General features: G+C 43.2%; 2 protein-coding genes across 2 annotated transcripts in view; one reads left to right on the top strand and one right to left on the bottom strand.

Moving 5' to 3' along the window:
- The window catches only part of ZDHHC17 (zinc finger DHHC-type palmitoyltransferase 17), a 73,169-nt gene extending 62,991 nt beyond the window's left edge, over positions 1-10,178 (top strand). The window contains exons 14-17 of the mRNA XM_061369383.1: positions 2,345-2,428; positions 2,825-2,982; positions 5,088-5,182; positions 7,046-10,178. Coding sequence (XP_061225367.1) covers positions 2,345-2,428; positions 2,825-2,982; positions 5,088-5,182; positions 7,046-7,184 — 476 coding nt within the window. The 3' untranslated portion in view covers positions 7,185-10,178. The remainder of the gene's footprint in view (positions 1-2,344; positions 2,429-2,824; positions 2,983-5,087; positions 5,183-7,045) is intronic.
- A 4,076-nt stretch (positions 10,179-14,254) lies between these two features.
- Positions 14,255-19,493, bottom strand: CSRP2 (cysteine and glycine rich protein 2). The gene is made up of 5 exons (XM_061369384.1): positions 19,312-19,493; positions 17,227-17,395; positions 15,907-16,039; positions 15,159-15,252; positions 14,255-14,574 (listed from the first exon to the last, which is right to left on the bottom strand). The coding sequence occupies exons 1-5, from the start codon at positions 19,421-19,423 to the stop codon at positions 14,498-14,500; spliced, it is 585 nt and encodes a 194-aa protein (XP_061225368.1). The 5' UTR covers positions 19,424-19,493; the 3' UTR covers positions 14,255-14,497.
- Positions 19,494-26,367: the final 6,874 nt, after the last annotated feature.

Raw genomic sequence — 26,367 nt, 5'->3', positions numbered from 1 at the left:
ATGGCTTCTCTGCTCTCAGATTGGAACATGGTGACTCTGAGCATAGGATTACAAACCAGAATCCATTCTTAAAACAGCATTCCTTCTATGTTTGCCAAAAAGGGAAACATGAATCACACTTTTCTGGAATGGTGGAATTTGGAAATATTTTGTGTAGTCTTCCTTTGAATGTGTTAGAAGAATAAGAATTTTGCTAAAGATAGGACTGAGAAACACTCTAACAGTGTGTACACACACTAAAATAAATTATTTGGGGATAAAACTTGGCACATAAAGAGACTGAGAGAGAATATTTTTACCGTTCTGAGGAAGTTGACAAAAAGTACAGACTATTTGAAAAATAAATGCATTGGCAATTGGGGCAAATTATTTTTATCACACCCACAGAATCTTAGTTAAAACTGCCGTGAGCAAGTCTCTAAAGGTGATTATGCTTATCTTTGAAACCAGGTATCATAATAGCATTATGCTTTTTACTGTTGGTTTTTTGAAAATCCAAAATACTAAACTTGTAATTACATTGCAAACACAAACTGCAGACTGGCAACAGAAATTTAGTCTTCAAGTAATAGCATGAAAGGAGCTAGACCCAAATTTTAAATTGAGTCATATGGGTTCTGCTGATGATGTACTGTATTATTGTCCTGATAGCAGTGGCTCAGAAAGTAGGTCTTGTGTATGGGAGAAATTATTTTATGGCTTAGAATATTTATCACTTTTTCCTCCAACTGGGATTCTTCTCCAAGGAGCTAAAAGTAGGAAAAACTAAGAAATAACAGTCTAAATCATGCACTCTAACTCCATCAATAACATATAATAAAGATGATTATTTTTTTATCACTTATGTATAATATATGCACAGCCATATAAAAGAAAGTAGCGACAGTTCTTTCTGCAGAAAATAGTGCTGTGTTTTGTCCAGTCTTATTCAAGATAGAGAAGAAAGGCAGTTTCTCCACTTTCTCTTTCCAATATCCTTTGTTCTTTAAACTGTAACCAAGATTGTGCCTGTCTCTTTTGTGGTTTTGAAGTGCCACATAGATGATTTTGCCAGGTACAGATGGATTTCCTGTTAAATATAATTTGGTTTACTATCATTGAAGATGCTGCTGAATGAAGCATCTCATTAGATGCCTCTCATGTGGACCTCTAGGTCACTGTTCAACTTCCATTTTTCAAAAGGCTGTCTTTAATGAAACTTAACAGTTCTGAAATTTAGAATGCAAATGAAAGTTATACCTTAGGGACATTCCCAGCACTGTTTCTTGTATGCTTTAGGTGATTGAAGGTAATGTTACAACATATTTTATGTCTGCAGGAACTTGTTTGATTTTCAAGGAAATGTGTTTAGTCTAGCTTGTATTATATGTGTATTTTTCCTCATCTCTTATTTATATAGTCTTTTAGTTCACTTCTTAAAGCACTTTATTTTCTGCCTCCAGAGGATGCTCTTCTTTTAGCAGGCAAAACATTTGACATAATGAAGTAGTAAATGCTGTGCTGGTAGATGGTGACAGCCAAATCTGTTGTAGCCCATTATCATCTCTGTGGGTTTAGTTTACAGCCTAGAGCAGTTGGAAGGTTGCAACAATGGACATATTTTACAAACAGAAGGAAGACTGAGTACCTCAGAATTATGACATATTTGCATATAAGACATCTTTTTAGCTCTATTAGTGTTAAAAATAGATCAGTCTTTCAGTAACTGAATTTTCTTGCGTTTAAATTTTGTCTTAATGAATGGGATAAAAAACATTCTGCTTATTTTAGCCAGGTTGTCTGTTCAGTTACAGGTATTTGTTTTACAAGTTCTATTACATATTTTACTTTTAGCTTCATTGAGCAGGTTTAAACCTAAGCTGTGAGCTCCCTTATCATGAAAGGAGGTTCTATCTTTATTCATATTTTTATTTCTTTTATGAAAGTGAATGCTACAGTCTGATTTTTTTTTTTCAGTGACATTTTAAAACTATTTATTAATGTGTAATTCCTGGCTGTTCAGGGTTCTGCAACAGCTGTCACCAACATTGTTCTAAATCAGTTATTTTATTAGCTTGTGAAAGGTTACAAATGAAATGCATTTGTGTGAATCGCAGCTATAATGTGACAGAAATTGAAGAAAATAAAACATTGCTTTGTTGCCTGAGAAGTATATAAAAAAGAGAAATTGTAAGTAAACCAGCTAATTTCACTGTCTTGACGTTATATTGGCTTAATATGGGAGAGTAATGTTTCTGTATACAATAAGAAGCAGTAATCTACGCAACTAGTTGAACTTTCTGGTGTAGTGTTGTCTGTCTTCTTAAAGTGTACTGATTCAATCCCTGTTTTTGTGCAACTTTAGGAGCAGGGAACCACCGCTATTTTATGGGATACCTGTTCTTCTTGCTTTTTATGATCTGCTGGATGATTTATGGATGTATCTCTTGTGAGTAAATAAGGGCTTTTTGCCTTTTTTATTTTTTTAATTGCCTATAAATACTTTGTTTATCTCCTGGTATAGATTTCTACATGCTTCTGCCTCATCAGAGTTTTGGACTTTTTTTTTCGGGAATCAGACCTCACATTACTGAGTGACTGTATTGGGTGGTTTAAGTTAGAAGATGATGTTTTTCTTGTCCTAGATTTTTTTTCTTTATCACAGCCAAGTATGTGCATGTCTCATGTATTCGAGGAGTTGGGAAAGGAAGAGAGAGCAAGTAAAGCTGTTTTGGCACATTGTCATTTTCTTATTTATTACATTCAAATATGGGCATTCTGTTCATGTGTAGTAAACATATCTTAACACTTCTGTATGTTTTTTGACACTTTGTTTATTCTCTAGACTGGGGATTCCACTGTGAGACAAGTTATGCAAAAGATGGATTTTGGACCTATGTTACACAGATTGCTACCTGTTCTCCGTGGATGTTCTGGATGTTTCTAAACAGTGTTTTTCACTTCATGTGGGTGGCTGTGTTACTCATGTGTCAGATGTATCAGGTAGGGAAGAGCCCTTCTTCTAATGCTGAGTTTTGGGAGTAACATAAGAATATCTAATAGCTCTCTCATTTGAATTTTAAAGTTCGTTATGCAAGATCAAGTGTTTAGTCTCTCAGCTACACTGGAAGAGGCCAGCATCTGTTGTCTCTGGATATTAGGCATTATTCACTACTCATTCACTTGTGCCTTTGGGGCGGGGGGGGGGGCGGGGGCAAGAGATTTAAAATACCGTCTGCTTTCTGTTCTTAGAATGACAAAAAGGCAAAACAGGCCAGAGAAAGGCAATAGGGGTAAGATCTGTGAGCTGAGCTTGGAATAATGCAGTACATCGTTAGGAGAAAAAGGTGGTAACTTCAAAGGGATTATTGTACTGTAATCTGACCAAACCCACGTTTTTGTTTTTCTTTTTAAGAAAAGACAAGTCATACTGAAAGGCTTTAAGACTTGAAAGTCTTTCAGTGTGACTTGTCATTAATGAACCATGAGACTTAACTGATTTAATCCTTTCAGAGATCCTGGAAATAAAAATAATCCTCTAAAGCTTAGGTACAACTTTTCAGGAAATTTTAAGGTTTATTATTCTTTCTCTACAACATTCATCATTTGTAGCATAGGTCAATTTCAAAACCTGTCACATGTGAGTGATAGCTCTTCAGTCTTTTAGAGGTCTTTCCTGCCCGTGACAAATGAGCAGAGGTAACTCCATGTCTTTCAGGTGTCTTCAAAGCAGTCTAACCCACCAGACTTTTAGCAGATTAAGCATGTAACTTTCTGGAGAACCTTCCGTCATATTTCATCATGATCCATTCAGTTCCCCATTGAGGATTCCTGTTAATAGGATCTTTGTACAGCTGAATCTTTGAATTATGCCTTTTAGAAAAATACAGCTGATAGTACTTTGTATCATTAGTGCAATTAAGTAAAATAATTCTAGTATTTGACTTCTTTAATAATCCTGGAAAAATTAAAACTGAACACAGTCATATTACTAAATTTCCTAAGAGTTTTATGCATAGAAAACTTGGGATTATTCTTGGCAAATCATCATTTGCCACAATGATGAAATTCATAAAAATATTCTCTAAAATGCTTCTTTTGATTTGCACCTGCATAGCCCCTACTCTAGCTGCTTTTTTTTCCTCTTCATCGTAAAGTTTGGACCTATCCCTCTTATTGAACTGGCCAGAGTTATTGTCAAAACACTACCTACTATCTTAAAGCCTTTACTTTCTACTTCAAAAGGTGGCTGTTGAGAGCCCCTTTGTATACATAGACATGAAACTTCACAGGGTTTTATGGAGGTGAAGAAAATGTGAGACACTAAGTACATCCAGATGAGGCAAGCCATCCCAAACTTAACTTTTTAAATGTTCTTGCTTCTGCAATATGTAATAGAGTTGACTTTTTATATTTCACAAGGAATGACAAGATTTTATCTTCCTGTGATATAGGCTGCTATGGACATTCTCACAGTTTTGTTTCCAATTACATCACATTAAATAAGCTCCAGTTTTAAGTAAGATACCCTTTTAGGCTAATGTAGTTGGAAAGCTATTACAGAAAATCACAGCCTTTGGGACAAATTGTTATGGAAAGGGGACAAACCCCACAAGTAACAACAACCAAAACCACCCCACTTTTTTCTCGCTGTCTTTTTTGTCTAACAGACAGAAAAGTTATGTTACTGCAACACATTTATAAATCACGAAAAATGTACTATAGCTATAACTAGAATGTCTGGAGGGGAAAAAAAAGTCATTCAGATGCTGTGTAGAGTAACTCCTGAATCTGTTACTTACAGTGCACTTCAGCTAACAGTGTAGTTCAGGCATCTCTGTTATGAACTAAGAAGTCACAGTTTATTCAATGATCATGATTGATTTCTGATCACTTTCAAAATTAAATATTTTGCACAGTCTGGTAGCAGTATTCTGTGTTGTTTTACTTTGGGACCTGATAATTTCCCTAGACAGAAAATTCCTTCTTCAAAAGAAAGAATATAAACTAGTAAATCTGGTCTTTGTTTTTCAGTCTGGCTTATGCAGGGCTTATTTGTATGTTTTTACAAGAGCTAAATTGCTTACTCTTTTTTTTCCTGTCTTCAGATATCTTGCTTGGGGATCACGACAAATGAAAGAATGAATGCAAGAAGATATAAGCACTTTAAAGTTACAACCACATCTATTGAAAGCCCATTCAAGTAAGTTTTAAAGTATAAGCATATTTGTGTAGCCTTGCGTACATTTGAGTTGTGTAGCTTGTTGAAACAGAACATGGCTAAATACTTTTAGAGAATTTTCATTACTTGGAATGCTGAATGTGTCAGCTATTTTTACAGGAACAGATTCTGTCCAGTTAAAGCGATAACCATTTTGTAGTGACTGTAGACAGGGATGCCTAACCACAGAAAAGAATGCTTTCCCAGCAGTGGTCATAATTTGCTGTAGAGCTTATGGGGAAATATTTTCTTTATAAATCAGATGCTCAGACTGGAGGTGGTTGTTTATTGCATGGTGTTGACCTGGGTCTTCACTTCCACACTGGGCACTTTATCCTGATTGATATTTAATGTGCTGTTGAATTTGCTCTGTACAGTAGCTTCCCTTGCTCTCTTTACTGTGAAAGAAGCAGCATTTCCTTCCTGCTCAGGAGGATGAACATGAGCAAAGCTCTTTGTAGGGAAGGGAGCAGGACGTCTGAAGTGGGTGTTAAATGGGTGAGACATGGGCTTTTGGGTGTCAGTATGTAAAGGGTAGGTTGGGATTCTGGTTTCTATAGCACTGAGGGTGCAAGCTGAAAGAGAGGGGATCGGGGATAAAATAGCTCTGGGGTGGGAATAGGGCAGTGTGGAGCACCTTGTGGAGCCAAAGCAGGAAATAAATGGAGGCATGAGGCTGGTATATTGGTATGGTGAGATCAAAGTACAAAAGGAGCGATGAAAGGACAGAAGTGTGTCTCATCCTGCTGCATATGTTGTGTCTCCTGCAGGGGCTACTGCTCTTTCAGGTGACACCCAGGGGAACAGGAGATAGAAGATATTGTTGCAGTTTGATTTTTGTGATAGAAACCTGTGTGAACCTTCTTTTAGTATCTCTCCATACCAAACTTGTAGTGAGAAGCAGACAAGCATTTCTGTATGGTTGCAGTCTTCCAACAGATTAGATTTGTAACAAAAGCAGGTGATTATTTTACCGAAGAACACAGGATAGTGCATGGATAGGATAAAACTACTGGTTTGATTCCCAAATTAATGTCACATTCACAAACCATTTCACTGAAATAGCTGCTATTATGAAAATGACTCCTGAAAATAGCACCAGATGTCTAAAATAACTGACTTGTCAGTTGAACATCACCTGTCAGATGAAGGATCAACGTCAAGTAGCTGTCATCTTGTTGCTTAGACCTGCTGTTACATATATCATAATATGAGCTTCTCTTCCACAAGCCTGTGATCATTTCAGCCCATCTATAATTAAGTTTTAAAACCCCAACATGCTGGAATTTTGATGTAGGTATCTTAAATATTTAACAATGAATTGATTCGACGGCAGTAGGCACTTGAATGGTTCATTTCATTCAGATAATGCTTTCTTAATTTTTTGCTGTCTAGGGACTTAACTGAGCTTAGACCTGCAGCTGCTTGAACCAGTATGTGTGACAGAAATAGATATTAATAAAAACTGAAATTATTTTAGGAAGAGACTAACTTCATGCAGTTGTACAGTGCAGCTTTCCTCTTAGGGGTCTGAATTGCCATGCTGTGCCACATGATGGTACACGTCAATAACATGTTACACTTCTCCATACAGTTTTGGTAGGTAGTGGAAGCAAGTTAGTGTCCTGGCTGTGTCCAAGGATCGAATGTTCGCAAGTCTGGCAACTGCTTCTTATTCCAGAACTTGCTCATCAGTAAGCACTAAGATAATTGATAACACAATTGGTTTTCTATAGTTAGGAGCTTAAAGGGTGGAGAGTTGAATTTGTAGGTAGACAAAAAATGTTGTACTTTGGATAAGCTATGATGTTGTTGACTAACATTTTTGTTTTGTTCTGTTTTTAGCCATGGATGTATAAGGAACATTATAGACTTCTTTGAATTCAGATGCTGTGGTCTATTTCGGCCTGTTATTGTGGACTGGACAAGGCAGTATACAATAGAATATGACCAAACTTCAGGATCAGGCTACCAGCTAGTGTAGCACCACCTTTGTCCTGTGAGCATATCATGTTTGAGTGGTGCCTGAAAAATTTTCTCTCTCTCTCGAATCTGCATCCCTTGAAGAGTAGCATGCTATGTGTAGGGCTGATGATGAATCATGAGGTACCTTCTCTTCATCAGAATTTTATTAACAAACGTAAAGTGGACAGAATAAACTGCCAAACCTGATAAGGAAGAGGAGGAAGATCAAAAAGGGATTTTAACAGTTCTTAACATGAGAATTATTCACGACAGCATATTCACAGTATTTGTTGTTGGGTTTTTTATTTAAGGTATTTCACAATGGAGCATGAGATTATTTAAGTATTGACATAAGTAGTTACATTGTGCTGAGCAGAAAAAAATATTTCCCAATATAAGTAATTCCACTGAAACAAGAATCTAGAATATAAAACTAAATTTCATGATGCAGAGTTCACTGATCACTATGTTGTAGTTCCTGTAATGTTATATTTTTAATACAGGTTTTTGGTAGTATTACGTACCTTGAAAAATGTGCTTTTCAGTACTGTTACCAACATCATGTGGTGGGAATCCCCTGTAATGTGTTAAGTTATAGCAGTAGGGCATGTCAGATAATGCTGAAACAAAAATACATTGCCCATGGTTTTTGGCGACTGTTTTTTGCCACCAGTTACTGGTACAACTGAATACTCGTAATAACCCTGTTCTGAGGTTATATAGTCTGAAATAAATAAAGAAAGCTCTTCTGTCAAAGTTAAAGCCCTGCATAAATGCATGATACACCTGTAAAAATAGATTACAATATATAATGTGCAGGAAAACAGTGGAAAAAAATCATTATCTTTGAACTAACTGTATAAGTAACTTACGAGCTAGAGATGTTTTAATATTAGGTTTGGTCCTCACAGTACCAGTGTAGTGAAATTGGAGACATGTTGGAAGAGAAATTGCATGGGGAAAACCACAGATGTGAAAGCAAGAATCTCAATTGTAAAAAGACAAGACAGCTTTAAATTGGATGCAACTGCAGAAGAAGGACCCAAAGCTGCCTGTAATGCTGATTTTGTTTGGATGTGAAATAATGGAATCCAGACTTTAACAAAGCCGAGTTCCCCATGATAGCACACACACACAGAAAATGTAACACAGTGTTCTGAAGGAGATGGTGTATTTGCACATGGAAGTCACCCTTAATTTCTTTTTTTTAAGTTCTCATGCTACAGATATGCTTGGAAGGTAAGGAATGATCAGAAATTGCATTCCAAAGGGGCTTTTCTTGAATGTGATGCACTGATTTTTGTTATGGTGTTTTCATAGTGAACTCATAGTGAATTGTTCACTGCTTCCTTAACTATTGTTTACAGAGAGACTGAGAATCCAGGTTAGTTCTCTTCTAAGTGCTGTAGCAACCCAGTGGTTCAAGAAACCTGTGAGGGGAGTTTGGGGAGGGACCTGAAAGCAGATGTCTGAGACCAGTGTAAAGAATGTGTATCTGTATATAAATAATTTATCAAATAGTTTTCTCTCTGTGAGTGTGTGTTTAGTGTATTTAAAGCTGCTCATTTTCATTTTATTCAACCAAAAAAGTGTAGGAAGATATCTAATGAGCTTTTAGTGATGTTCAATATTGCTGTTAATAGGCGTTATGCCCTGCAAATTCACTGCATGTTTGATGCTTGGCAAAATTAGCGTTTTCTGTAATATGCAGATTACAGGTAATAAAGCAGTCTAGTGGTATTCCCGGCCCTTGCCTTAGTAAGAGGAGCAGTGAAACTGTAAATAGTTGATGTTCAGTATTTGCAAGTAAACATTTTTCTGTAGTTGTTCATTGATCTCAAGACACACACTTAGTTTGCAAGTACCAGATATCAGGATTTACAGAAGTGCAGCATTAGAGTACTTGAATGTTTAATACTGGAAAAATCAGCGTTGTCTTGGATACAGTTTTAATGGGAGGGGTCTGGGTGGAGGGTGGCAAGAAGTTGTTGCTGTTTTTGTCAGACATAACTTGCAGTCCTAACGAAGACACGTTCTGTTTCAGTGAAAACAGTTGACATCAGTTATTCACGTTTTTTTCTACTCAGAAAAAGCATGAAGACTTTCAATGTTGTTTTAATCACCAGTAATGTTCTACATATTTCTTCAGTAGGGGTTTGGTTTTCATTCCCACATTTCTGTTAGGGGTCGGTTGACTTGAAGAACTTCCATCCACTTTATTGACTAACGCCTAGCACCAGAAGAGCAGTTCAGTACGTGATAAAAGTTCTGGTTTTAGTTGCCCAGTAGCATTAACTGCCATGACTTGTGTCACACAAATGTTTGTAAAAGAAGAGGTGATCTTTGGTAGTATGTAGTGAGTTCTGCACTATTTACTTGTTAATAGCTCTCTGGTGACAGTTCTGTTGAGACCTGCAGAATTTGAGCAGTAGTGGGTAGCTGTGAAAATTAACTTGCATATCTGGATTTAGGATGTATGGAGTTTCCAGTGCAAAATGTGATTTGTCTTGAGTAACGCTGAATGGTTTGATGTGAAACTGTAAAATCAAGCAGGGGGGAGCCAACTATGCAGCATTTTCCTGTCAAGTTATCAAACATACAATTCACCTGTTGAACCAAAACTTCATTGCTTCTGAAACCTAACAAAGCTGATCCAGACCAACAGCAGATCAGACCAACTTAATCTGACATAGGTAGAATAAATGGGAATTTTGTCTTGGCCCTAAACATGTGCTGTTTCTTTGCAGGTTTCTGTATTCTTTGATATCCACCAGATATTATTTTGGTTTTCCAATTAATGTGTAAAACAGCATCACTACATTTTAAGCTATGGATTTTTTTGTATATTCTTTATTTATAACTGTGCCAAGTATTATTTTAATACTGTCAAGATCTTGATGTATTACATTGTGAACAAAAAAAATCTGTAAAATGTTTAATAAATTAGCTCTCCTTACATAAATTAAATCTGTTAAATTTTGTAAGTTATTAATCAAATAAATATTGACTCTTAGATGCAGTGTTTGTCTTTGACTGGGGATGTGATTTCACAGAGTGGTGTCTCTGTCTAGTTTCAGAAGCCATACCATGAGAAAATAGCTGCTGTCTTGCATCTCATTTTAGTAAGGTCTTTCTTTTACTGGTGTCTTAAAGACATGCATGCACCCAATTCCGTGCTGATGGGAAATCCTCTGAACTACTGCAGTGGGTTTTGGTGAAGTACACCTTTTGCACTACCAATTAGAATTATCACTCATTTATTAGATACTCCTCTCTGTTGAGCAAAGCAGGATGGCAAGCTAGGTTTCTTAATGGAGAATTCCTTCTAGGGAATACTTCAGGTGGCCACATGTGCCTATTGGATAAATGACAGTTGAGGTATTCTAAGGGTAAACAAGACATAGACACAGGGCTAGGAGTTGTAACCAACATACGTGCTTCTAGGTGGCACTTTGCAGGAGATGGAATGCCTTGACTCTTCTGCTCTGTGCTAAAGGTTAGGTTTTGAGTAGAAACAAGGTAACCATCCAAGCTGGAATTTAGTCAGTGTATTTATAACCAGCATCAGCCCTTAAAGTATTAAGGCTAGGACTCAAAGAGTACACCTAATTTGGACAGAAAAGTGTTTCCTCCTGGGTTCAAAACTGGCATTGAGAATTGTTGGTGCTGTCCTCCTCTTCCCCAAGCAATGGTTCTGGTGAGACTGGGCACAGCTGACCCCCCTTTGACTTGTCAGGGAAAGATCAGGGAAGGTACCTTAAAGAAGACATTCTGTTCTGCTGCTCTCCATCAGGGATCTGCAGCTCTCTGTTAGAGCAGCTGCTGCTCTTGCAGTATGGGTGGGCTCCTGATAGCTTGAAAGCTGGTTGCTGGGTTTGTTTTGTTTAGGAAGCAGCCTGCCCTCTGCACCCTCATTATGGCTTGATTATAGTTCACTCCCTCGCACCTCCCCTAAGCTGCCTCTAAGTAAAATTAGATGTTTTGGCTATAACAGCAGTGTCTACTTGTGAACGCTTGCGCTTAGATTTTTATCCACCTTAACAGTAGAAATGACCCTGCTTGAAGTTATCTGCAGAATCTCATGAACTTTGTGCCATGCTCACACTGCCTCCAATCCCACATGCTACTGAAGATCTCCAGATGATTTAAGTGCTTTTGAGAACCAATCTCTCATGGAACTAGGGCTCCAAACTGAGACTGACTCAAAGCACTGCTCCATCCTGGGCTGAGCTTTTGTTCATCAGTGCTTTGCTGCAGCTGGAAGGTTGACAATAACCAAGGGACAGTGCTTCAGTGTAGGGTTCTCATTTCTCTTGACAAGGTATATTGGCTTTTATGCGTGCAAGCTTTCTTTATCCTTAATTTCTTCTTTTGTTGTTGTTGGGGTGTAGAGCTGTATGGAGCAATGAGACACTCAGACTGCCTCCAGGAAATTGAAAGGAAAGCTCTTGGTATTTCAGCAGTTTGAATGACTTCTACAATTTATTTTCTGAAGAATATAAAGCACTTTTTATAGGTAAACAGTGCTTTAGATGCCTGGTTTTGTCAGTGTAAATCGCACCTGCCAACTCTGCTAATGTGGTGGGTTTAAATCCGCTACAGTAGCTACATCAACTAATGGGGAGCACTCTCATCTACTCTGTAGTGTGTCAAGAGCATTATTTTGGTTTCTGCTTATTGAACAGTGCTGCTCAAGCCTTATATAATGCTTTTCCTGAGAAGAGGAAGCACTTCCATCAGGTAACAAGGCTATGGAAAGGGGATACTATCTATCAGGGTCTTCCATGTCCTTGGCTGCTAGGACCTGGATATGATTTTTAAGTTAGAGCTGTGCTTGTCCAGGCTGTAAGAGTCAAGAGGGTACCAACCCTTCCTGCACAGCTGTTGACCTGTCAAAGAAGAAAAGTTTTGGGGGTTTTGTGGGTTTTTAAGGACAAAAGTATTGGATCATCAGTGTGAGTAGCAGGACCAAGCTTCTGCCCAGGTTTGCTGTGCTGTGCTGTTGCTTGCTGTGTCTCTCCCCATGACATCTGTGCTGCTTCTGCCTTATGGTTGTCTCTTTAAGTTGCAGTCTCCCTTTCTGTGAACTATACACGTTTGGAGAAGGCTGGCTGTTCTTCCTCACAGCAATATTGTTCCTTTGTAACCTGTACAAAATGCTCTTTGTGTGCTATTTTCACTAGTACATATTTTTCTAATTAGGTTTTTGGCTTGCACTGCCTCAGACCACAGTCCTGGATGTTGCTTGAAGCTCTGCCTTAGACTGTGCTTACACACTTGCTTAATATCTTATTGCAACATTTCCAGTCTTGAATGTATCTTCATAAATTGACTCTGTCAAAGTTCTTTCTCTTCCAAAGCTATCGGCCTGCATCCCCAACCTGACAGTTTCAAATCTCTCTTCTTTAACTAACTCCTGTTGGGCAGGATGAGAGTTGTAACTGAGCCTCCCTCTCTACCACACACCACTGGGTCCGTTCTACTCAGACTTCCTTCCACATGTGGTTGGACTCTAGTGAAGCCCTTCACTGGAAGGGATGGGAAGAGACTCCTACAAGTGCCTGTTGCCTGCTAGAGCTCAGGCATGCTCCTCTAAGGCATGGTTTGTGCTTTTAGAAGGCATCAGTGCCCATATGTCATGTGCCTCCTCTACTGTAGGCAAGAGGAAGGCCGCATCTGGAATATTGTGGCCCATTCTGGGCCTCTCAGTTCAAGAAGGACAGGGAGTTGCTTGAAAGAGTCCAGCGCAGAGCCACAAAATGATTAAGGGAGTGGAACACCTCCCTTATGAGGAGAGGTTGAAGGAGCTGGGTCTCTTTACCTTGGAGGAGACTGAGGGGCGACCTCATCAATGTTTACAAATATGTAAAGGTTGAGTGTCAGGATGGTGGAGCTAGGTTTTTTTTCAGTGATGCCCAGTGATAAGATAAGGGGCAATGGGTGTAAGCTGGAACATAGGAGGTTCCATGTGAACATCAGGAAAAACTTCTTTACTGTGAGAGTGACAGAGCACTGGAACAGGTTGCCCAGGGGGGTTGTGGAGTCTCTCACATTGGAGATATTCAAGGCCTGCCTGGACAAGTTCCTGTGTGATGTACTCTAGGTTACCCTGCTCTTGCAGGGGAGTTGGACCAGATGATCTTCTGAGGTCCCTTCCAACCCTTGGGATTCTGGGATTAGCTTTGCAAAAGTAGCTTAGTAGAGGAGGCTGAGCACACCAGTGAGGTCTGCTTCAGGTGAAGCAGAAGAAACTTCAGACTGATATTGGGACCTGCTCTAACCAAGCTCTTCCATCAGCCTTCCACTCAAGATCTGGTTAAGGCAAAGGAAACTTTCCTAATTCTAGACCTTTATTAGCAGCAATTCCTAAAGAGTTACATTAGCAGAGTCAAGGTCTCTGATTATTATGGTTTTAATCCAACATGGTGAAACACATGTGGTGTGTTCACACAGCATTGATCTACTGCATTTGATGTGTTTAACTGCCATTACTTGTTGCCCATCACCTTTCATTCAAGTCACATTTTCTGCCAGAGTGTTTAAAACAGATTTTTACTCAGCTCTGTTATTGCATTGCAGCTGCCTTGTCAGATCCTCAAGATGCTGAAACCCTCCACCAGCTTCAGGGAATTAAGGGTCCTAGTACTATCAAGGAAAGGTCAAAAGCTGCTCTTAAACCTGCGTTTGGTGTGATAGTCCAGAGCTTGGTCAGTTGCCACATAGGGATGGTATTAATCTGCAGCTGTCTTGGTAGAATGCTTCTGCATACTAAATCCTGTGCACACCACACCCTCAATACCAATCAAAGCCAGGTTAGATGTGGCTTTCACCAATCTCATCTAGTGGAAGGTGTCCCTGTAAATGGCAGAAAGGTTGGAACTGGATGGGCTTCAAGATCTCTTCCCACCCAACCATTCTATGATAGTGAAAGTCAGTCCATGCACCTCTGAAGGACAGAACCTGTATTACATACATTCAGCTTTCAGCGAAGGTCTGCACCAAGTCTGTAACATCATATCTGCATCCCTCACATACCCCAACAACACTACCCCTCACTTGCTTTGTCAATCATAAAAGATGACACTTGGCTTTAAGATATATCAATAAGCAAAGCTTTATTAATTTGATACTCAGTATTAAAAGTGTTACAGTGTGATACACAAAGCAAGGAAAAAAGCAGTGCTTTTTAAAAACACTAATCATCTGCTGAATGTCTGCCCAAGTACTACAGTAACTAGTAGCTGTTTCACAGTAGTTAGTAACATTTAGGAAACTCTTGGTTCTTGTAGCAGGATCTCAGCAGAGCCATAAGGGGTGTTGAGCCATGCCTCCTCACTGGGCATGAACAAGGGCACCTGCTCCCTGGCCGTACCCAAATCCCTTGGGGCCAAAGTTCTTCGCATAGCAACCTGTGATAAAGAGGAACGTGGAGTATCTGAAGCTTATGGCTGATTAATTAACAACAGCTCTGCATAGGACAAGTGCCTCATCTGCTTCCCATCAGAAACAATGCCTGAAAACATTGTCAAGCTGCATAACTGCCATGACTGAACCCAGCCACTATGGCTGTTCAGTCCATGTAGCTCCCAACCTGCTCTGTGAAAGCAGCTCATCAGTTCTGTGCCCAGGCATCTGTTATGGCACATGTTATCAAACCACTGTGCGGATCCAGTTTATATCCGTAATGCCATGGAAGAAGGCATGGCAGGATGGTGGCTAGCTTGTTTTCTTACTCTGATGTACTCCCTGACCCAGGGAGAGGGCAGGGGCTGCTCTTGCACTTCTCAGTGTGCAATGTTTTGCTTGATGCAGATGTAAACTACATCAGCAGCTTCAGAAATATTTCATTTATCAGCTCTATTCCTATGCCTTATAGAACACTTCTATCTTGACAAGAGCATGAAAATTTCTTATACTGGGAATAAATTGAGCAGCTATCCTTGTCACACATTACCTTGAACCATAAACAAATGGCATTTGTTTCTTTCCTCACCTTTACAATAGATTTCTCCCTCTTTTTCAGTTAGAGTTGTAGATTCTAGGCTTTTTCCACACTTTGCACATCGGAAGCAGTTTTTGTGCCATGGCTAGGGGAAAAATACCAAGAAAAAAAAAGACATCTTAAATGCAAAGAATGCCTGAGTTGGTAAAAAAACAATGCATTAACTGGAGGTGCCTGCATCAGTATTGCTTATAAATGACTGGTGTAACAAACACCAGTTCACTAGCAGCAAAGAGCATCTACATTTCTCCAAGTTGCCCAAAGGCCCTCATTCCAGAGAGCATCCCACTCTGGGCAGTGTTTTGGAAGGTTTGGGCTTGCTCTAACCAGTTCAGAACAGATCTTGACTCCCTTTAGTGAGTCTGGCAGACTGACACACAGCTTTACAGGGTATTTCCAGAGAACATCCCCTTCAGCCTCCATCAGGAGCTGCACACCACAAGCCTTTTCCCTTTCCTGCAGGGAGAGAGCACTCATGTAATCAACTTCATGTCTCTGACTTGAGATGATAGTGAAGCTTAGCTCTGAACCCCAAGGTGAGCACTCAGCACCCTGCGTTTCAAGTGCTTTCTGTTCAATTAAGTTGATCAAATTCCAAGTACTATTCCCAATACTAAGAAATGCAATTTCAAGGTAACTCTGCCCTGCAGTTGCTTCCCTCCTGGAACCCACATGACACATCTGGCTGGCTCACTTGAAAGTCCATGCAGCAGGTATGAACAGGACACCAGTTCCTTACCTTTCCAGCTCCTATTACTTTCTCAGCTGCATACACAGAATCACCACACCTGGAGCACTTCTCTGCCCCTCCGAACTTCTGGGCAAACTTTGAAGTGTTTGGATTTGTTGTGGGTCGGTGGGGAGAGGGTGTGCTGAAAGAAAGGGGACAGTTGTGGTCTTTATTCTTATCCTAAATGATCTGTTGCTCTTCTTAACACTAACAGAGCAGCATGCACCACACAGTACCTCTGCAGGACTGGAGCAGTAAGTTACCAGCAAGGCTGGACAATGACAACTTAGTAGGGAAAAAGAGCTCTAACAAAACAAATCCAAAGAGAGAAAGGTCCTACTTCAAATGATAAGAAGCTGTAAAAGCTAGTTTTCTGAGGAGCCTTCTCCTTTTCACTTCTCTAGAAGTGCTGAATTCTGTGTCAGGACATGAATCCCTCAGACAGTAAGCTACAAAGAGCTCTGTTAAATTCCTGTCTGGAACCTGAACTGGTCATTGAGCCTGGCTGGAGAGCATACACCATGTAAACATCAAGCACTAACGTGGGAACTTGGCACAAAGCAAGCTGTGAGGCATACCTCAGGTTCTTTCCACACACTTTTCTTCACAGCAAGGACTTAATCAAACTAGGAATTTTACTATTTAATAGGGGGTTTGGCTATAATTAAGCACAAATGGTTCTTCATTTGCCAGTTAAAAATTCATTCTTCTTGTAGCCCCAGATTCTCAGCTCTGAAACCATCCCTGCACCAACCTGTTGAACACTTGCATTTGCAGCTTATTCAGGACAGCAACTTGAGACCCACAGTCTTGAGGCCGCAAAGGTGGTCAGTGGGCTGCAGCACCTCTCCTATTAAGATAGGCTGAGAGAGCTGGGGTTGCTCAGCCTGGAGAAGCCTCCAGGGAGACCTTAGAACAGCTTCCAGTGCTAAAGGGGTTACAAGAAATCTGGAGAGGGACTTTTTACAAGGGCGTGATGTGACAGGACAAGGGGGAATGGCTTTAAGCTGGAAAAGAGTAGATTAAGACTGGATATTAGGAAGAAGCTCTTCCCTGTAAGGGTGGTGAGGCACTGGCACAGGTTGCCCAGAGAAGCTGTGGCTGCCCCGTCTCTGGCAGTGTTCAAGGCCAGGTTGGATGGGGCTTTGAGCAACTTGGTCTAGTGGAAGGTGTCCCTGCCCATGGCAGAGGGGTTGGAACTGGATAAGCTTTAAAAGGTCCCTTCCAACCCAAACCATTCCATGACTCTCTGGTCCTGAACAAAATCCAGCCTGAAAGACTCCTCTGAAAGCGGTACTGAAGACAAGGATCACACCCTGTCCAACTCACCTCTCAGGCTTGATGCCTAGTCTCTCTCCCCTGTCCATGTTCAGCGTTCCTGCCCCTTGACCATATCCATAACCTTTTGGTCCATACTTTTTTCCATAGCAAGACTTGCAGTAAACTTCAGCATCATGAATCGCTACAGTTGTGCTGTCCAAGTTTTTCCGACAGACCACTGGAGGAAAAAGCCAAAAAGTTAAACTGCCTTAAGGGGCCATTTCCATCAGCACATGTAGTAAGCCAAAAATCAAGTGAGAAGTGATATTATGGGTTTCCTAGTCCACAAGTCTTGGGACTGTCAGAGATTAGAGGGAGCAGGTTGCTGTTTGAATGAGTGAATTATGCTTAGCTCTATAAAGGGCTCTGTTCCCTCCCACCTCTTCATGGCCATGACATTTAAAGCTTGGAAACCTGCTGTGGTTTGATGAATGAGGCTGCTCAGAAACCCAGATAGCGCAGTCAGCAGTTTCCCTTGACAGATGCCATGCAGCATAAAGCAGGAGTCTACCAGTGCAGAAAAGTCCCTGTCCTGCCCTTCTGGCCAGGGTGGGGCTGGGAAAGAAAACAACCTTCAAGGTTTTCCCTGCCTCGGTGCTGGTTTGGGGCAGAGCTGGGGCCATTTCACAGCTGTCACCGGAGGGGCTGTGCTTTTGTGGCATTCCTACATTGTCCTTCAGCACAATGCAAGTTCTCTGCTCAAGGTTACAGTAGAAGGCAGAACTGTTTCCTCCTTAAACCTTCTTTTGTATCCCAGCTGGCACGCTCTTCCCATCTGCAACAGTATTATGCCCGTGATAAAGAATTTGAGGAGAAAAAAATAGAAAAAGCCTTGTGAATTTTTTTGCTTAAAAAGAATTTTAAGGTCTTCAAAACACAGGGTGACCTTTGCTTATGGCATTCATTAGCTCCAAAGTTCTTTTTATAAGATGCTAATATCCAATAAGTAAATCAACTAATGCATGTTTGTTAAACCTACAGACTTTAACCCCACCAGAACTGCGCACTAAGGAAAAGCAAATACTCAGACACACTAGAGCCATTGTCTGATTCTAAGTTCCAGGTTTCTTTTAATAGAAACTCCCATAAAAGGCTGAAAATGAGGCAGCCGAGACATCTAATCTTGTTTTTGCGACTGCTGTAGAGCTAAGGCGCGTAGGTGTGCCGAGGCTCACATGCCAGCACAGTGCGCTGGTGTTACGCTGCACGCTACAGCAAACTACTTTGAGAGAGCCAGGGGTAACTGCAGCTTATGTGAAGAGGGCTAAAACCCTGGCTGTGCCCACAGGTATTAAAACACCATCAAGTGGGACAAAACAGTATGTCCTGTTTGTAGTCAGGTATAATTCTCTGATTCAGACAGACAGGCTGTCTGTTTGCCAAGAAGGAGCCTCGGATTCACAGCGACCCTTTGTTCCCTCCATCCAAGCAGAGATCTTTTCAGCAGAGAGAGTGATTTTCAATGCCTCTCTGGGTGTGTTGGCTGGACTGGAAACTAACGCTCTGGACTCCTTTCATCTGAAATAAATCACAGGCCCCTGTGCCAATAAAGTCTAGGCTTTTGGCTGTGCTAAAGCATCAACAGCTTGGCTGTGCTCAAGCACGCTGGTGTCCTGCTCTGTGTGGGGCTTCAGGGCAGGGCTGTGATAACTGTTCCCTCAGCTGCTGCCGGCCCCAGGACCTCCAGGAGAAGTCCAGCTGAGCTGAGATCAGTGCAAACAGAGCTCTGCTATGGGGCTTTCTCCTCTGCTTAAGCAATACTTATGCCAGGTTTCTATCCTAGATCCCTTAGACTCCCAAGGAGAAGGCTGGGAAGGGGGCATACAGGAGAAAAGCGCAATGTGCTCTGGTTTTGGAGGTGCATCTCCCACACTGGACAGGTAGGATAATCTCTCTCCAGGAGACAGACTCTCCCTTTGGTACTGCCCAGCCCAGCAAGCACATGGTGAAGCAGGTGTCAAACCCAACACATGATGGACAAAGCCATCTCTGACCACACCATCACCTGTGTGTCACAGGTGCCAGCTGAGCCTGGGATGTCTCCTGCAGAGCAGCACCTTGCTGTAGTGACCCCCAGGACAGGGCAGTACTTACTGCAGAGGAAGCAGCACCGGTGGAAGCTCCTGCCGTCGCACTGCACCTCCTCAGCATGGTAAACGGTGCGGCCGCAGGCGCCGCACTTGTTGCCGCCTCCCCAGTTCGGCATGGTGGCTCTGCGTGCCTGGCAGGGGGAGAAAGGGAGAGCTCTGTTAGCCACGGTGCCCTCCAGTGCCGCAGCAGAAGGCCAGCTGGGGTTACAGGCTCCTTCAGACCAGGCCTGTGAAGCCTGTGTACCAGAGCACAGTGCCTGCGATTTCACCAGCTGTTTGAAAACACAACCTTCCACCGTGTGAGGAGTTTTTGTGGTCAGACCCACTTCTCAGCCCTTGAGATCCCAGACCAGGCTTAAAGGCTTAGGCAGGCTCTCTAGAGCTATTTGTAACAGCAGATGGACTGGCAAGGGGAACAGAGGCTGCTGCTTAACAGCAAGAAAAACAGAGTCACGGTCTTCAAGAGACGTGTCCTCCTGTCCCTGCCCAGGGTTTTGGAAGTTACATAAATTGGATATGCACAAATTACAGTTTCATGCACAAGGGCTTTACTGTACCTTGTGCGAATGCTCCCCCCCCAGCTGGATACAATTTCAGTTTCTATGCTTCATTAATGCTGGGCCTCTTGTCTGATGGAAGCAAACCAATTGTGCCAACAACGGCATTTTGTTTTACTGCAGGGCGTATCATCTGGGATGCGGTACAAGCCAAAGTTCACTTCAGCGGAAAAACACTTATTAGGGCTGCAGGGACATTCTGAACTCCTTCAAGATCAAGCCTACACTTCAAATGAGTGTAAGGGGCATCATTTCCTGGGGACTCCATTGCTATTACATGAACATACCAGGCACATATATGAACCAAACCAAACTCAGGGAGCCACAGCTTCTTTAAAACAAAACTCCCTCACCTACATTACTTGCAATAGACACTCATAAGGCTAGGAGGGTGGGACAGGCACCATCACCCATTATGTCAAACTGCAGCCTTGGGAACAGTTTCCTACATTAAGTCAGAAGCAGCAATGGTCCCATCTCAGGCCAGTCTGCCCCCTCCCCAGCTTTCCTGCACTGCTGCTATCACCCCAGCAGTTCCCACCCAGCTCAGCTGGGAGCTCCTTCTATTAATGCCCCAGGTCACAGCACCAAAGCAGAGCACTGCCAGCCACCTTCAGCTTCCCAGGGGCTTTCCTCCTTCTGCCACCACCACCACCAGAAGCTAATACAGCAGTGTTTGCTGAAGGCACATCTCTCAGGTGTCACTGAACCACCCTCGACTTGTGGCTGCTCGTCAACATGGGTTTGCTGCCCTGCAATTCACCACCAGAGAAGCACCTCTTGCAAGCCCAACAGCAGCCAGAGAGAGGTTTATTGTCTCAGTGAGACTAACCCAGCAGAGCTGCTCAAGCCTCATCACCCCCACTGCTCCTTGCTGACCCATGTTTCAAACAGGGTTTCTGGGTGAGGACCATGGCTTTGCCCACTGGAAGCCCAGAGGAACCTCCTGCCACCCTACCCCACCAGCAGCACCATTCCCCCTCAGCCACACTGTGGTATGGGTCAGCTATCAGGGAGGAAGGGAAGGAAGGAATTTGTGAGCTTCTGACTTCTCTCAGCAGAACTCACCTTCAGTTGCCCTTAGAAGCAATCCTCTGTTGGCCAAACAGTGAGAAGAAACCCCACACCATGCCCACAACTTTCTCCCTTCAGTCACTTTGCCATTCACCCCTCTGAGCCAGAAGCAGAGGACTACCACCTTCCAGCTCTCCCCTAACCAACAGAGAGGAACTGGAAGCATCACCATGATCTGGCCAACAGAGAGGAACTGGAAGCGCTGCCAACACAGGGAGGCAGAGGATCTTTGCTTTGCTTCAAGATCCTTTTCTCTCATGGCTCCCACCAACGTGTGGGAGAGACATCGGTGCAGAGGAAGTGGGTCTGGCTGCGGCCTCATGCTCCCCAGGAAGGGTAGAGAAGACTCACAGATCACATCTCAGAGCCTGAATCAAGCAACCCATATTGATGGTGCTGCTAGAACAAGCCTCCTGCCCCAACAGCCTGACCAGCAGCTTTAGGGATGCAGGGCAGGGTGCACGGTTCCTAAGTCAGACATGCTGCCAAGTAGCTGCTACAAGACCTTTGTCCAAGACAAGCAGACAGCCATTCATGGCATGTGGGAAAATAAGATTAGTTTATTAAGCTAAATTGGGGCATCTTAGGTACATTCCTAAGCAAAGGCTTAGGAAACTTCCTTGGAGTGGCTGAGCAGTGCCATTTGCACACTGACACTAATTACTGAGATATCCCTTTGTTTAATACTTCCACAGGATTAGCACCATTACTGCTCCATGGTTTAGCACTAATACTCTGGCAGAGCTCATAAAAGTAGTTATATGACATTTTATGACATATCCCACTTTGCCTTTGTCATTCTTGGCACAACTGTAGAGTCTAAAAATTAAGATTCCATTTCTTGTATTCAAGTGCTTGGCTGTGCTACTACACAGCAGCTGACATCAATCACGGCAAAGAGCGTCCTTATTTAAAGGGAATATAGGCTGCACAAAGCTTTGGAAAAAGGAATGCGCAGGCTGGAAAAAAAACTATAAGAAAAAAAGAGGGGAAAAGAAGAGATTCCTCTCCACTTTGTATGCCTTCCAAAACACAAATGGTATTTGGTACAGGAACTGCTACTTCTGTCTTATCGTCTCACCATCCCCACGCTCATGCTTTTTTTGTGCATTTGCATGAGCCTAAATTATTTTAATCACTTTGTTAGCAAACAATTATTTAGTTGCCATGCACACGAGAGCTGAGGAACTGGATCAGGCTTCCAGCTTCACCCCAGATCTCCCATGGAATACTGGGCAGCAGTATAACTGGGTGCAGCTCCACCCCTCCTTCCCAAAGGAGATGGAGTATTAGACGATCTGGCAACCATTAGCGGACTCTGGTCAGCTTCTGATAAGGGCTCTGGGAATTTGTTAAACGAAAAGCACAAAGGGACTGAAGTCAATATTTACAGGTCACCTTTGCCTCTTCGACAGAAGACATTTCCATTTATCATCCCATGACGGCTTGTGTGGGAAGAACAGAAGTATTTCTTCAGTTACCCAACAGCAAAGGCTACCCTGAGGCAGCGGTGCCCAGAAGGCACCTAAGGTGAAACTGGCCAAGATGAAACAGCTCTGCACATAGGCCAGCATACAAGCCTGTATTCCTACCCACTGGAACCCCCCTGGGTTTCTGCTGCCCAGAGCTCCACAGATGGAAGATCCACATTTCGAGCCCTGCATTAAGGTTTCCCTGCTCCCTCAGGACCTGCTGGCTAGTTCAGGCAGGCCTCCAGGGAGCTCTGCAGCAGCAGTTAGACACCCAGGTGATCTCACTACCAGTGCCAACAACCCCGACTTTTGACTGCAGGTTTGTTGGCTGGTACTGTCCTCTAATAAGAGTATCCCAACTTCTACTAAGCTTGTACCCATCAAGTGGGGAGCACGCTATTCAGCGTTCTCCAAAACACCAGGGATAAGTCACAGTGACTGCGAAGTCCTCTCCAAACAATTTATTACAACATAAACACAAGAAACCTAAACCAGCCCCAAGACAGGCACTGAGGAACTTCAAACTATCCAGCTAGATTGCTTTTTCAGGGACCCGGGGGAAGCCAGGCGTGTCACAGCTCCGCTCCGCTCAGCACACTGACTAAGCAGCACCGCGGAGCCACCGCTCCGTGCGCCTCCCCTTGCCCGCAGCGCTGGCCCTCACACACCCTTTTGCCGAACCCGCTCCCTGCGCCCCTTCCCGGACCCAGCACCGTCCCCGGCCCCCCTCACACCCCATCTCCGGAGGACGCCCCGCAGCCCTCACGGGTGGGGTGGAGCGGGACAGGCCCCACAGCGCAGCGACCACCGCGCCCATCGCGCACCTCCACTGCTCTCACCTCAGCGCTCTGCTCGCCCGACGCGTCTCAGCTCGGCACGGCCCCGCAGCCGATTAAAGAGCTGGGGCGGAGCCATGGAGGGCCTGGCCCAGCCCTGCCGCGCAGACCCAGCCCGGGCTGTGGCGGAGGCGGCTGGGCGGCAGCGCTTGTACAGTCCCCGTGGGGTTGGCCCCATCCCTGTCGCAGTCAGACCCGACCGCTGCGGCACCCACCCAGGAGCGAGGGGGTGAATGGGGTGTGTGACCCTGCGACATCCACCCCAGTGGGCGGGAAGGCAGCAGGAGGCTCTCCAGCTGTGGCCTCAGGTAGAATAATGGGTTCAGACAGGTTGGAAAAGACCTTTAAGATCACAAGTCCAGGCTGTACCCCAGCACTGCCAAAGCCACCACTAACCTATGCCACTGAGGGCATCGTCTGCACTGTTTGTGATCACCCCCAGGGGCAGATTCCACCACTGCCCTGGGCAGCCTGTTCCAATGCCTGAGCACCCTCTCTGTGAAGAAATTGTTCTCCATATCCAGTTTACACCTTCCCTGGTGCAGTTTGGGGCAGTTACCTTTTGTCCTATTGCTTGTTACTTGGGAGAAGAGGCAGACACCCACCTTACTACAACCTTCTTTCAGGCAGTTGTAGAGAAAGTTCCCCCTGAGCCTCCTCTTCTCCAGACTAAACACCCCCAGTTCCCTCAGCTGTTCCCCATCACACTTGTGCTCCAACCTGTGTTTTTACTCATTTTTGTGATTTTTCTTGAAATCCTAAACCTCTTTGCCACCCACATGAGGTCAGTGCAGGCACCATGAAGGTGTCTCACCAGGGATACAGGGAGAGGAAGGTGTGTAGAGCTCAGAAACACATCTCTAGATGTCAGACAGCAGGCTGGGCAGCAGCGGGTGCCTCACCACACTGCAGGCTGGACTGTTTAGGAGTAATAGTTTTCACAAAAGACCAGCAATTAGGCCTGTTCTCACCAGCCAGTTCATGCTGTAAAAGACTGCTTCAGCTGCTTGTTAAAAGTGGCCCCATCTCCCAGGTCCAGAGGGCTGTCATGCACTCGCTGGATTGGTTCAGGATTATGCACAAAGTTCCCCGTGTTTATAGGGAAACGCAGGTTTATCTCCTCCTCTTTATTAATCAAATACCAAATCAGCTACTCATTATGTGTATGGGTGCCAGGTTGCTGTTTCAGCACAGGAACAACTTCTTCAGAAATGAAGCCTGGCAAACTGTCCGGAGGCAGCTCCATACAAAACCTCCAGTGCAAGCACCGCACAGTGAAATGGCTGTCTCTAGGTCAGGCGTGAAATCAGTCCCCTGAGGCTGTTAGTGGCATGCAACCCCCATTGTCCAGCAGCCCGTATGTAGGACTGAATAGCCTGTACTGTGAGATTAAAAACGACCTCCACATCAGGCCTGTGAATGAGAAAGGTTAGCTGTCCTGTCCCCTTTAATGTGCTTCTAGTGTGCTGCAGCCTGCATGCTTGCAGCCACAGCTCGCTGAAATTTTTTTCCTTCCCATTTATGATTTTCTTTTTTCGCTTGCAGTGAATTGTGAATGACCAGATTGTGCATGATCTGTGCACATCTCAGAGCCCTGTTCCATCAGCAAAGCCACTATCAGTTCCTGTGGAATGAGGTGGTGTTCGCTGTGAGTGAGACCAAGAGGCTGATCCTTTGAGGGAAGGGAGTGCCATGGAAAGCAGAAGTACTAGCAACTTTTGTTTCACAGCTTGGAGGTTACTTGGAGGGAAAGGATCTCTCAAAGTCAGACAAATAAGAGGTGTATGATTCAGAGCAGGCTGACTCCATTTACTGCATGAAATGCCTGTGCTCTCTTGTCCAACCTGTCCCACCCCCAGCTCTGCTGGAACTATGTGTGATGATGCTAAGTTATTTACCATGTCTCCTCAGGTAGCCTCCAACACTGAGAGATTTTCCCTTTTGATAACATTTCCTACAGACTATCAAAAATAAACAGCAGAGTTCCTGAAGGGAAGAGACTAGCATTGCAGTTCTAGCAAGGTCTGACAGTGCTCAAGGAAAGGAAATTCTCCCTGTGACTAAGGGGCCATGCTGGCATGAAATAAAACATGCTTCAATGCTGAGGCACTGCTAAGTGAGCTAGAAGACAGTCCAACATCCAAGAATTAATTTTCTCATGTCTAATAATTAGTTGGTCTGTCAGAAGCAGTGTAACTGTGAGGGATAGGCATAAGTATGTCAGTAAGTCCATTACTATAGGAACAATATTGAGGAATACGTTACTGTGATGCTGGGGAATAATACCTTGTAATCAAAGCAAACAAAAACAAGAATGAAAACTTTCACCACATAGTTTATTGATAAGGACTGTTTCTATTAATTTACTATATTTTATAAATATGTGTATATGTGTTTATAATCTATAAATGTATTTCTTATCTATAAATACATACTTTATATATATTAGCATACATATTTTATCTGCTCAGCAGATCTCTTCTTCTGTCTTTGTCTTTCCTGAGGGCAAGGTTCAGAATTTTTTAAAGCTAAAGCCTGCATCCAACCCTGCCACATTCCTCCTGGCTGTCCTGCACTCCATCACCCTGTTACCCTGAGCATCTCTCCCATTGCCTGATAAGCCCCACTCACCCCTTCACCCTTCTTGCTATTCTGACACAACCCCATCCTTCCTCATGTTCCTCCTGTAAATTCCTCTTTCCATCTCACTTCCTCAGCTTTTCGTCTGGCTTCTGCCATTTAGAGCTCAGCAGTTTATAATTAGGACAGTTTATTTCTGAGAAACAGCATTAAGGTGTATTAACAGCTCCCATTCATTCTCCTTGCTGATTCAACAACCCTGTGAACAGGAAGGTGTGCCTCTGTTTTCCTCTGCTTCCCCGGCCATGGGAAAGCCCACAGGCTCTACATAAAACCAGTTCTCCCTTCACTTCTAAAATTGACCTAAAGCACTTTTATCACCTCAAAACAAAATTCTCAAGGCTTTAACTATGCCAAAATTATATGTAAAAGATTTTTCCCTGTTTCGGGGAGCTGAGTAGATCATCGGCTCCTCTGACCTAGTTACTTCTTAAAAAGACTTGTCGCACATTGGTGTCCTCAGGCCTTTTGCATCCACTAA

This window comes from Neopsephotus bourkii, unplaced genomic scaffold (genome assembly GCF_033783945.1).
Source record: "Neopsephotus bourkii isolate Nb327-2 ecotype Australia unplaced genomic scaffold, CSIRO-AGI_Nbou_v1 NB_1493, whole genome shotgun sequence".
Classification (NCBI taxonomy): Eukaryota; Metazoa; Chordata; class Aves; order Psittaciformes; family Psittacidae; genus Neopsephotus; species Neopsephotus bourkii.
This window is presented reverse-complemented; position numbering and strand designations above follow the sequence as displayed.

Excerpts from the sequence above, each read along its gene's own strand:
- CSRP2 (XM_061369384.1), bottom strand. The coding sequence starts at position 19,423 with ATGCCGAACTGGGGAGGCGGCAACAAGTGCGGCGCCTGCGGCCGCACC. Across the intron at positions 17,396-19,311 it reads CCGGTGCTGCTTCCTCTGCA|TGGTCTGTCGGAAAAACTTG; the intron begins GTAAGTACTGCC and ends TTTTTCCTCCAG. Across the intron at positions 14,575-15,158 it reads GGGAGAAATCTATTGTAAAG|GTTGCTATGCGAAGAACTTT; the intron begins GTGAGGAAAGAA and ends TCTTTATCACAG.